General features: G+C 59.2%; 1 protein-coding gene across 5 annotated transcripts in view; it reads left to right on the top strand.

The window, feature by feature from the left end:
* The window catches only part of LRP5 (LDL receptor related protein 5), a 120,277-nt gene that overhangs the window by 22,954 nt on the left and 85,100 nt on the right, over positions 1 to 12,223 (top strand). For all 5 annotated transcript variants that reach the window (XM_021082719.1, XM_021082720.1, XM_021082721.1 and 2 more), the window contains exon 2: positions 7,275 to 7,671. In XM_021082719.1, coding sequence (XP_020938378.1) covers positions 7,275 to 7,671 — 397 coding nt within the window. The remainder of the gene's footprint in view (positions 1 to 7,274; positions 7,672 to 12,223) is intronic.

Here is a 12,223-nt window from a genome sequence, read left to right as displayed (position 1 = left end):
GGATCCAGCGTTGTCACTACTGTGGTGCCTGGGGACTTCTGCACGCCCTGAGCATGGCCAAAAAAAAACACCCCAAAACAATCCTGAATGAAGGCTGTAACTGAAGCTTTAAGTCCTTTTTAGTAGCTTATAACATTCTACAGGACCACTAAACCATCAGTTTATATTATTTTGAATTGTATTAAAATACACATAACTTACACTTTATGACATTAAGCATTAAAGCGTCCAGTTCAGTGGCATGAGGTTCATTCCCAGAGCTGTGTAACCATCACCTCCATCCGCCTGCCACCGTAATTCAATAAACTCGTAAAACGGGGCTGTGCCAACAGCAGCGCCGGTAAGCATCGTTGTCTCTCTCTGTCCTGCCAGCTAAGCTCTGACGTTTTTGATTTTTTTTTTTTTTTTCATGGTGTGAGAACAATGCCATGAAAAGTCCTAACGGGATTTTGTAGAACTTGGGAAACTGGCTGTATAAGGGGACGTGGTGGGCCCAGGACATCCTGAAAGATAGGGGTTAGGAGGGACCAGCTCTCCCAGCAGCCAGGGCTGGTTGGGGCTCAGCACGCGGGATGGCACAGGGCTGGGTGAGTAGAGAACGGCAGGCAGCCGAAGCAGAGGCAGGCACTGCTGGAGGGGTGGCACGCACAGGGTAGCAAGGAGGAGCTCCCGCTCGGCCCTGGGGATGCAGGGACAAGCCGGTGCAGAGGAGCCGTGGCGAGTACCCAGTTTGGGAAGCCTGAGGCTCAGAGGCACCCAGGCATCAGGAAAGTTGCGGGGCAAAATAATTAACCTGAGCACATAGCTGCATCTTCAGGTCAGGCGCGGGCATGTTGGGCGTGCGCTAAGTGGTGTTCATCCTTCAAGGTCCCAGTGTCCCTCCGCCAGGAAGCCTGCCAGGGCCACCCACAGCCAGCTTTTCCTCCTCCAGGAAGCCTGCCAGGTTTCACGCAACGGCTCATTCTGCTCCAGGCACCTCCTGTCCATGTCACTCAACTGCCTTTTCTTCCTGCTTGGATGGTGGTTTAGCTGTGTGTGTGTGTGTGTGTGTGTGTGTGTGTGTAGCGTGTGTCCTGCCCAACTGCACTGAAGGCTCCTCGAACATGGCCCACATTGTCTTCTACTTTTTGGCCTTCCCTGTGGGGCTGGCATGGGACAAAGGACCGTTCCTGACTGATAAATCCATCGTTGGTGTCCAGGCTCCAGCCCGCTCCAGTGAGCAATGTAACGCTTGGTGAATATCAATCAGGCATGTACTGAAAATGTGGCTTATTTTGGTGTCGTAGCAGAGGATTGGGTTACCGTGAGTCGGGCTGTGTTTAGTGTAACCATGTGAACAGCGTAAAATACAGGCTATCGGAATGGAAGCCGAGACATCTGCTATGAATTCTATATATAAATAGTGGATACGCTTACATGGGTTAAAATGGGATTGTTGGCGCCGGCATCTTCAGCTCCTGATTCCACTGTGGGAGCTGCTGCGTGTTAGTCCCAGTCCTGGTACCCGGGACAGGAGGGGAAGCAGTGGCTCTTTTCTGACCCTGATGGTCGAGGGAGCGTCAAACCCACCCTAGAAATTGACGGGAGTGGTCTGCTCCCCGGCCCTGGGCAAGGAGCTACGGAGAACCCACAGGACTTTGGGGGTATCCCGTGCCCCCGAGAAGGGGGCTGTGTGACTCAAGGGTCACAGAAAAGACTTCCTAGTGGGAAGCCAGGACAAAGGAAGACGGTCATAGGGGAAGTTCAGTGGGCTTGGGGTGCAGCAGTGCCTTTAAAAATTATCTATTGAGGGAGTTCCTGTCGTGGCTCAGTGGTAACGAACCTGACTATGATTCCTGGGACGCAGGTTCAATCCCTGGCCTCGCTCCTTGGGTTAAGGATCCAGTGTTGCCATGAGCTGTGGTGTAGGTCGCAGACGTGGCTCTGATCCTGTGTGGCTGTGGCTGTGGTGTAGGCTGGGGTCTGCAGCTTCAATGCAACCCCAAGCCTGGGAACATCCTTATGCCGCAAGTGTGGCCCTAAAAAAATTATCTGTTGAGGTGGAATTCAATGCAATGTGAAATGAACCCTTTTAAAGCAAACATTTCACCGGCCTTTAGCGCATTCATGATGCTGTGTAGCCACAGCTGTCCAGTTCCAGAACATTCCATTGCCCTCATAAGAAACCCCATACCCATTAAACGATTATGTCTCATTCCGCCTTCCCCCAGCCCCTGGTCACCACTAATCTACTGTGTCTGGTTTATGGATTTGCCCCGTTGGGACATTTCGTGGGACCGGAAGTCTATGCGGTGTGGCCTTTTGTGTCTGGCTGCACGTCCTGGAGGATAATGTTTTCGGGGCTCATCCGTGTTGGTGCCGCTGTCAGTGCTTTGCTCCCTTTTGTGGGTGAATAACACTTCATTGGCTGGAGCAGGTTGTGTTGTCCGCTTTGGGCTGCCTCCACCCTTGGCGATTGTAAAGGATGCCGCTCTGCCCATGCGTGTGCAAGTATTTGTTTGAGTCCTGTTTGCACGTCCTCTGGGTACCCACCCAGGAGCGGAATTGCCGGGTCACGTGATGTGGGATGTGTTAACTCTCTGAGGACTTGCCGTGATGCCCTGCCCAGCAGCCCACAGCAGCCGGCGGTGCCTTTTAAGTGGTTACTCTTTCCTGCTGCGTAGAATGAGGAAGCAGAGCCAGAGCCTGTCTTGCCCCAAATCTCAAAGCTGGAGGCCAGACCAGGCTTTGAACCAGGCCCCCGAGTCTGAGTCCACGTACTTTCCTTTGTGGCAGAGCTGGCCCAGGACCTGGCGGATAAAACATTTAATTCATTACAGCCGCTGCTCCTGCCCCAGTGGGTATTTATCAAGTGCCTGAGATGAGCTGCCACTGGATGGAGCCTCTGTATGAAAACTCCCCCTGTGGGGGTACTGTGATCACCCCCATTTCACAGTCTGCACGGTGCCCTCAGCGCCGCTCAGGTCTTTCTTTTTTTGTTAGGGCTGCAGGTGCGGCATATGGAAGTTCCCAAGCTGGGGGTCGAATCGGAGCTTCAGCTGCTGGCCTACACCACAGACGCAGCAACACCAAATCCAAACCTCATGTGCAACCTACACCACAGCTCACAGCAACACCGGATCCTTCACCCACTGAACGGGGCCAGGGTCCGAACCCGCATCCTCATGGATACTAGTCAGGTTCATTTCCGCTGCGCCACAGCAGGAACTCCAGAAACCACCCAGGTCTGAGCCGCCCCGCTGCGCTGGCTCCAGGGGGCTCACTCGGGGGACTGAGTGATGGGTGTGCCTTTGTGACGTGTGGTCCTGAAAATAAATACTTGCACAGATACTCTCATAGCAGCATAACTTGGGGTGAAAACATTTAAAGGTATTTATCCAGAGGCTCAGCAAGGTCCTCTTTTATTTATTGTCCAGTCTCCTTTGCGATCTTTGTCGCCACCTGACACTGTCTCATAGCTGCAATTCTAGTGCAAAGCAGGATTTACCGTTAGGTGGGGTGTGTGTGTGTGTGTGTATGTCTTTTGACGCAACTTACGCATTTACCGTGCTCGTTTTCTTCCTGCTTTGATGGACATAACTTTCTGCTGAGGGAACCGTCTAGTTACCACGAGGTGGGAGCAGTTGTGTTGATTTTTCTTCTGATAGGAAGGCTGCAGCGAATATTGTGTCTAGGCCCTTTTCCTTCCTTTAGGTGTGTTCCTTGGGATAATGCCTGGGGAGGAGGTTTAAACAGCTCGTGGTCCTTAATACCAGATGCCGTGGTATTTCCTGAAAGGTTCATTCTCGAATCTGTGGCCGCCAAGTGATGGCGTCTGTTTTTTCCGGTGACCCCATGTTAAGTCCTGGAGCACAGCGGTGGCCGGGCCAGTGGCTCTAACTCAGCCTGTGTGCCCCCTCCCTCCTCTCCTTCCTCGCAGTGCTGGTTTCTTCTTCTCGCTGCCCCCCAGAGTTTGGGCCACTGGTCAAGAGATTGTCCCTGGAGTGCCCTGGAGCAGGTCAAGGCACCCTTCCAAGAGCGGCACCCTCCTCACCTGGGGCACACGTAGCCGAGACCCCTGGTCTGCAGGGTCTTGGGCAGGTGAGCTTGTCACCTGGGAAGGAGCACGCAGGACCCGTGTCTGCCTCCTGCATCCTCACCCCAGGACCTTCGCACCGGCCGTTCCCTCTGCCATCTCCTCGCCCCGTGCGGGTCTTGGCCCAGGTGTCACTTTCTCAGTGATTCCACCCTGATCATCTTATGGGCAACAGCACTCTCCCTGCTCCCAAATGCTTTGTGCTGCCCTGTTTTGCAAACCTGATGCACCAAGACACTCACTGATCCTGCCTTACCCATCTCGTGGTCCCTCCTTATCCTCCCCACCCCCCCACGTGATACAGGACGCGAGGGTGTTCTCGGTTTGGTTGCGTGTCCCAGCCAGGCTGGCATGTACCACACGACACCCCATCACCTGTCCACTGGCCGGCTCTGTCCTGGCCTCAGCCCGGCACACGGCTCCTCAGGCCTGCGTGTCCCAACACCAGCTCCCCAACTGGCCTCCACGCTGCCTGCCTCCCCCAGCTTTTCTCCTCCCACGGGGCCCCTGGGCCTGGCGGGCTTGGCCCCATCAGCCAGGGTTGTCCAGGCCCTGAGGAGGGTCACTGGGTGGGTAGGTGCTGTCTGTCCATCTGGAGGAGGCGGGCAGCCCCCCTCCCCACTGTGAGTCACCCAGGTGACGGGCGGGTGAAGTGGGCGCTTCTTCAAACTTGGGAAGAGTGTGTGGTGGTTTCTAAACATCTTAGAAGCAGGAGCGGCTCCTCCTGGAAAGAGCCTGCCTGCCAAGGCCGCGCCCGTCCGCCCCGTCCCTCCAAGGCACCTCCCTCCCCACCTCACAGTTTGGGAAAAGCACAGGAAGTCGACCCCCCTGCCCCCATCATCTGCGGCCTTTGAAGGTGCACCTGAACTGCCCAGAGTGTAAACTGTGCTGAAAATGCGGTCTTTCCAGTTCGGGGAGAAAGAACAGAGCAGAAGTAGGATTTTTTGTGCCTGGGGCAGCTTCTGAGAACTCCCCGGCTCCCCGTCTCTCCCCAGCCCAGCCGCCCCATCCGCTCTGGGGCTTGTACTGTGGGGGTTACTGGGTTTCTGGACACACTTGGGGCCTGGCCACTAGCCCATGGGACCCTCCCTCCCGGGAAACCTCGGATCAGAGCCTCCTTGTCTGTGGGGCCGTCCACCTGCCACTGCTCCCGGCAGGTGAGTTGTGCCCTCACCTGTGCTCACCCGTTTCCACTGGAGTACCCGTGGCAACGGGAGCTCGCCTTTTCCCGAGATAGTAGCTTGTGTTGTCGCCCAGAGATGCTAATTTGGAGTCGGCATCTTCCCCAGTGGCCTTCAGCAGCGGTTCTTCAGCGTCCCCCTGGTGGCTTGGTGTGTGTGTGTTCGCAGGTCTGTTTCTGGGCCAGAGGCTCAACTTATCAGAGGGGCCTGTGACCCCTAGAAGATCCCGAACCACCTGGACCGGTTCTGCCTTTTCCAGACGTGAGGGGACAGGCTAGGCCACCTTGCCGCAGGGAGTCTCAGAAGCCTGGGCACCGCGAGCCTCGGAGGCAGGGTGGGATCACTGGTCATTGGTGCCCTGGTGGCCGGAAGGGCCACAGTGACGACGAACGGGCACGTGCTCTGGGGCGCCCGTTCGCCTTGTGTACCGTGGGGTGTCTCTTTGCTGCAGTTTTGCCCCCTCGATCCACGTGCCTCGGGGTCCCACACACGACTCTTCCTGCGAACGCCCCCCACCTCCGGTCTTCACGATTCTTCTTCCTTTGACGAGCTGGACCCTCCGCCTCATCTCCCCCACTGTCCTCTGCCGGCCGGCACCTGACTCTCGGATGGCACCCAGCCACCCGCCGGGCCTCCGGTGGTGGGTGTCACGGCCGCTCCCCGGGCCCTGGGGACCCGGACCCCTCTGGGCAGCCCACCCTTTCCCTTCTCACCTCTCACAGGCAGAGGTGACTCACTGTCTGGAAGTCGGGGTGCTGACGGCTGGGTTGGGGGAGGAAATGCATTGATAGAGCCGCTGCTGTGTGCTGGCCCGGGGCAGGGCAGGGCCTTCTCAGACAGGTGAGCCCTCCTGGAGAGCGGGGTCCACCAGGACCCTCAGCATGTTGTAGCAGCCGGGAAAACATCCCTTTTTAATTCAAACACCTTTTTATTGAAGTCCGAATACACAGCAAAGGGATGGGTGGGGGTGGAGGCCTTGGGGATGCTGCTGGACTTTGTTCCTCTCAGAGCTTCATCGTCCCCGGCTGTAAAATGGGCACACTTATCACCCGCAGCCCCAGCCCGTGTACAGAGCGCCGGGGACTCAGCAGGGAGCCCGCTCAGCTCCGCGCCCTCTGTGGGACCCGCAGAGAGCTGTCAGCCAGTGGCGACGTGGGCTCTTTATTGTCTGTGGGTACCTGCTCGGGGCAGGGAGGGGTGAGCTGGGGGACAGCTGTCTCTGGTGACTGGCTCCTTGCCAGAGGTCAGGGTGCCCAGCGCAGGTGGATTAAACAACCCATGGTTTGATTTGTATCAGGTCTCTTCCTGCCCCAAGGAAGTGTAGACGTGAGCCAGTGCTGGCCATGGTGGCGGGGGTGGGGGGGCGAGGGGTGGACCCCGTAGGCCGTCCTGACCTTGAATCCTCCGCGTGGCCTCCCTCCTGCAGAGGAGGGGCTGGGACTTGGGCTGGGCACAGCCTGGCGGTGGTCTGACTTGAGTGGCAGAGGGAGCCGTTGAAGGGGTTCGAGTGGAGGGATGACGGTCCAGAGGGGGACACGGAGGCCACAGTCCCCGGGAGGCTGAGCTCTGATGGTCCAGGACGTGGACTCCTAACACTGCCTGGGCTTCACGTCCTGCCGGGCCTCTGCCAGGCAGCATGGCCAGCTCAGTGCCCTCGCGTCCCTCTCAGGCTGACCAAGGGGATGTGACTTCTCTGCAGCCCCCAGAGGACCCGTGTGGCCTGGTCACGGCATCCGAGGGCGAGGTGTAGGTGTGGCAGGAAGAGCCCCCCCCGGGGGGGGGCCCTCGGTGGTGGCAGTAACGGCAGCCTGTTTGGCGCATTGAAAGCCTCTGTGGGTGGCCTGGGCCTGCCCGGGCACCTTCCTGCCAGTGGCTGGGCAGTGGAAGGAAGGGGCCTGGGCCTCGGGCAGGGGCTTGGGTGCAGGCCGGGTGTGTCCGGGCGCAGAGCCCCCCTCCGGCCCGGGCTGGGCAGCCTGCAGCTGGCCGTCGGTCCTCACCGTGTGCTTCCGTCCGCACAGCCTCGCCGCTCCTGCTGTTTGCCAACCGCCGGGATGTGCGGCTGGTGGACGCCGGCGGAGTCAAGCTGGAGTCCACCATCGTGGTCAGCGGCCTGGAGGACGCGGCCGCGGTGGACTTCCAGTTCTCCAAGGGGGCCGTGTACTGGACGGACGTGAGTGAGGAGGCCATCAAGCAGACCTACCTGAACCAGACGGGGGCGGCCGTGCAGAACGTGGTCATCTCCGGCCTGGTGTCGCCCGACGGCCTGGCCTGCGACTGGGTCGGCAAGAAGCTGTACTGGACGGACTCGGAGACCAATCGCATCGAGGTGGCCAATCTCAACGGGACGTCGCGGAAGGTCCTCTTCTGGCAGGACCTCGACCAGCCGCGGGCCATCGCCTTGGACCCTGCTCACGGGTAAGCCCAGCGCCTCCCCCGACCCCCACCCACCCCCCGGGCGGGGGGGGGCGGAGGCGGGGACCGGGGGGGCGTGGCTTCCCTCCTGCGTTGCCTTGTTGAGCCCACGTTCCTTCCAGAGAAACCCCGGCTGGGCCTAAAGCAAGTTCAAGTTCACTTCTCAGAATGTGTGGTTGTTGAGGACGATTCCCCTCCACATCCCGAGTCCTGTCTCTTTGTGAAACTTGCCACCGCTTTGCTGTTTTGTTGGTCTTTTGAGGGCCGCACCTGCAGCATATGGAAGTTCCCAGGCTAGGAGTGGAATCGGAGCCGTCGTGGCCGGCCGACACCACAGCCACAGCCAGGTGGGATCCAAGCCGCATCTGCGACCTACACCACAGCTCACAGCAACGCCGGATCCTTCACCCACTGAGCGAGGCCAGGGATCAAGCGCGCATCCTCATGGGTACGCGTCGGGTTTGTTACCATTGAGCCACATCGGGAACTCCCAAACTCACCACCTCTGAGGCCACGGATGTGCTCGGCCTTGGATTTGAATCACGAAACATTTCAGCTGTGTGTGTGACGGGGTCCGAGAGGTGTGGGCACTCACCTTTCCGCTCCTTTACGGCAGCATTGGCTGACACGGGTGGAAAGAGTGAAACTCCTTGTCCAGGTGTAGAACTTACTGCGGGATTGTTTCTCTGGTCTCTTCCCGAAGCCCTCTGCTCCCCTTGGCGTCCCAGTCTGGCTGAGCTCACCGTGACCCAGGGAGGCTCAGGACCTGGCCACGAGTTCCAGGTCGGGTTTTGTCAGTGGCTAACGCTAGGACGTGTGTAGAGGTGGAGGCTGGGGTGGAGAGAAGGTGGAAGTCGGCGGAGCTTGTCTGCCCAGCCAGACCAGGCTCCCTGCAGACTTTCCTGCCACCTCCCCCGAGTCCCCTCCTCCTGCAGCCTGGGAACCACACACTTTTAGCCGGGCTGCAGCAAGCCAGGCGCCTGCCTGCTGGCCGTGCCCCACCCCTTGCCGTGTCCGCCTCCTTCTCTGCTGTTCATTTGTCAGAAACACAGCAGGTCCTTGGGTTCTGGTCCTGATGCCACCGACTTGCTGTTGTCCTTAGCAGTGCCCACCCCTGCCCTGGGGGTGACGCTGGCTGTGCTGTCTACAGACCGGGCTGGAGGAGTCTGCCCTGCCAGGACTGATGGGTGGGTAGCGTGGGGAGCAGAGCAGGTCGGGGGCACTCTGTAGCTGAATAAACCTTCTTACATGGAGCTGCTCAGCGTGTTGACTGAGAAAGTGTGCCAGGCTGGCTTTTGATGTCAGGGCGAGCTGGTGCCTCCTGGAGCTGCTGGGTTGTGCATGAGCTGTGTGTGTGTGTGTGTGTGTGTGTGCGTGCGTGTGCGCGCAGGAGAAGTGTGTCTGATCCACTGAGCGTGGGACTGGAGGGTGTGAGCCTGTGTGTGTGCCCGTGAACACACGTGTGTCTGCGTCCGGGTGGGGTGGGGCGTTTACTGCCCTGGAAGCTGACTGGCTGAGGCCGGCCGGACCAGCCTGGTGCCCCCACCACTGAAGGGCGTCCCAGCGTCCTGGGGGGACCATGCCAGACAGTGACTTTTCTGTAGATCCCCTTTACCCTCCTCTAAGAGGGCTGAGCCGCCCCAGCTGCCTGGGGGCCAGGCTGACCTTCTAGGAGGGTCTCCGTACTACCTGGGGAATGGTCCCGTCTCAGGCCTCTCCCACACCGCAGGGCACCTGGGTCGCTGACCATCTTCTGGGAGGTGGCGGCTGGTGTGGCCAAGTCCTGCTGGCTAAGAGGGGCATCTGTCAGCAGCGGGAGAGGCTCGAGGCCTTTACGATGCCCTGGGGGGGCATAAGCGGCTAGTATGGCTGAGAGGGATGAGTGCCATGGGGAGGAGGAGGCAGGGCCCGGGCATGGGGGGTGGGGGGTGACGCTAGGGGCTCCCTGGGCACAGGGAGAAGGGGGGGGCGAGGCTAGGGACTGCCCACTGTAGGTCAGGAACCTGGGAATGCCTCTTGGTAGCGTTTGAACAGAGACCTAAAGCAGATGAAGGCAGAAGCCATGTGGCCATCTGGGGGAAGGTATGCCAGGCATGGGCACAGCCGGTGCAGAGGCCCTGGGCTTGTTGCAGGGGTGGGAGTAGAGAGAGGGGGAGGGGTGGGCTTTGAGGGGAGGAATCTCTGGGTCTGACGCCTGCTTAAGGGGATCTCTCTGGCTCTGGGAGTGAGAGGAGACTTGGGGCGGGAGCAGGGAGCTCCGTGAGTGGCTGTGATCCCGGGGCTGGAAGTGGACGCTTGGGTCAGGGAGGTTGTGGGCTGGGACGGAGGCGGATGGTTTTGGGATCTGTGCTGAAGGTGGAACCATCTGGATTTGCTGGTGCGTTGCCTGTGGGTTGGAGAGAAAGACAAGAAGCAAGGATGGCACAGTGCTGCTCTCCCTGCCTCAGCGTCCTCATCTGGACGGGGCTGTGACCGTGTCACAGGTCATACAGAAGACACCAAAACTAGTTAGTGGCTTCAATAAATGTTAGCTATCGTTCTATCAGAGACCCCCCCCCCCACCTGAAATGCAGTCTCCATGTTGGTGGAGAATTTCTCTTCTTCCTGGTGATCTTTTGCTATCTTGGTTGGGAGGGGCTTGGTACTTGGTTGAAAGGAGCTTGGTGCTGGTTGGGAGGTGCTTGGTGTTTGGTTAGGAGGTACTTGGTGCTGGTTGGGAGGTGCTTGCTGCTTGGTTAGGAGGGCTTAATGCTTGCTTGGGAGGTGCTTGGTACTGTTTGGGAAGGGCTTAGTGCTTGGTTGGTGGTGCTTGGTTGGGAGCTCCTTGGTGCTCAGTTGGGAGGGCCTGGTGCTGGTTGGAAGGTGCTTGGTGTTTGGTTGGGAGGTGCTTGTTGCTGGTTGGGAGGTGCTTGGCACTCACTTGGGAGGTGCTTGGTACCCAGTTGGGTGGTGGTTGGCATTTGGTTGGAAGGTATGTGGTGCTGGTTGGGAGGTACTTGATACTGGTTGGGAGGTGCTTGGCATTCAGTTGGGAGGGGCTTGGTACTTGGTTGGGAGGGGCTTAGCGCTCAGTTGGGTGGGGCTTGGTGCTTGGTTGGGAGGTACTTGATGCTGGTTGGGAAGTGCTTGGCACTCAGTTGGGAGGTGCTTGGTGCTTGGTTGGGAGGTGCTTGGTTCTTGGTTGGGAGGATCTTGCTTGGTTGGAAGGTACTTGGTGCTCAGTTGGGAGGGTTTGGTGCTTGGTTGGGAGGTACTTGGTGCTCAGTTGGGAGGCTGTGGTGCTTGGTTGGGAGGATCTTGGCAGTGGCCTGGTGCTTGGTTGGAAGGTGCTGCTTCTTCACGCTCACCCCGAGGCTGGCTTTGTCTGTATCATCCATAGGAGTTGGTCAGTCTCTGGCACAAACTTTTCCTATTAAACATTGAAATCTTTTTTGATCTTGCCTCTGAATTCTCTCTCCAGATCTTCCTGGGATCATACCCCTGCCCCCTGGGACAGAGTTGACTTTGGTGTGGATGCCCTGGGCAGGATTTCTGAGGCCCCAACCTCTCCCCCATGGCCCCCCGCCCCAGGAATATGTCTGTTGTGTGATGGCGTAAAAATGGTGGCGGTAGCATCCTGCTTACCAGGTGGAGTGAAAGTGAGCATGCTGCACCGTGGCCCCAAGTTCATCTGTGCGGATGGAGGTTAGCAGTGCCTGCTCTCTCCCCTGAGGCACCACGTTACCCAGGAGGGGAGGACTCCAGGCTAGCACTTAGTGACCACGGGCAGCACCCTGGCTCTTGCCAAATGCTGGCCCGAGTAGTGGGCCTTGGCATGAATTTGAGCGGAGTCCTGGGGGCAGGGCTGCTGTCCTGAGCCGGGGGACAGTGGGTTTTGATCTCTGTCCCGGCCACAAACACGAGGACTGCCCCCTCGCAGCCCCGATGGAGCCTCCTCCTTGTGTCCTCTTGTGACGCAGCCCTCCTCAGGTGGGGGGTACTGCCCCCGACGGTGTCAGAAAGAAAGGTTCTCGGTCCGAATGTCCACCTCAGGGTGCACGTGACCAAGGACCCCACGCCAGGAGGACCCACAGATCCCAGGGGGCCAGACGTGGTCAGTTTCAGCAGCACGTGTGGCAAAGTGCAGCATCCAGGCCAGGCTGGGGGGGGCGCCTTTGTTCCCAGCACCAGGTGCCCCTGGGGGCTCCAGCCCTGCGGACCCGGGGCCAGGAAGACAGCCCCACGCCGGGGAGGTGGCCCAGGCCTGTAGCAGCCCCTGAGGGGCTGCAGTGGTCCCTGGGTCTCAAGGGAAAGCCAGGCTGAAACGCAACCCCCTCTTTAAAATGCAAGATGGCCCTTCCCTAAAATAACACACAGCCACAATCGCGGCCGGCCGCTGCCCTCTGCGCGGAGACCAGGCTCTGCCTCGCACGCTGGTGGCCCTCCGCGGAACTCGGCCGGGCCTGTGGCAGCGTCCAGGGCCCTGCACGAGCACCTCCCTGCCAGCCGGGCTCTGGGAACGCGAGTTCCCCATTTAAGGAAACCAGGCGGCCTCTGTTATGAAAGCCGGGGAAGG

The sequence above is a fragment of the Sus scrofa genome, chromosome 2 (assembly GCF_000003025.6).
Source record: "Sus scrofa isolate TJ Tabasco breed Duroc chromosome 2, Sscrofa11.1, whole genome shotgun sequence".
Taxonomy (NCBI): Eukaryota; Metazoa; Chordata; class Mammalia; order Artiodactyla; family Suidae; genus Sus; species Sus scrofa.
Note: the sequence above shows the minus strand (reverse complement) of the source record. Positions and strands in the feature narration are given on the sequence as shown.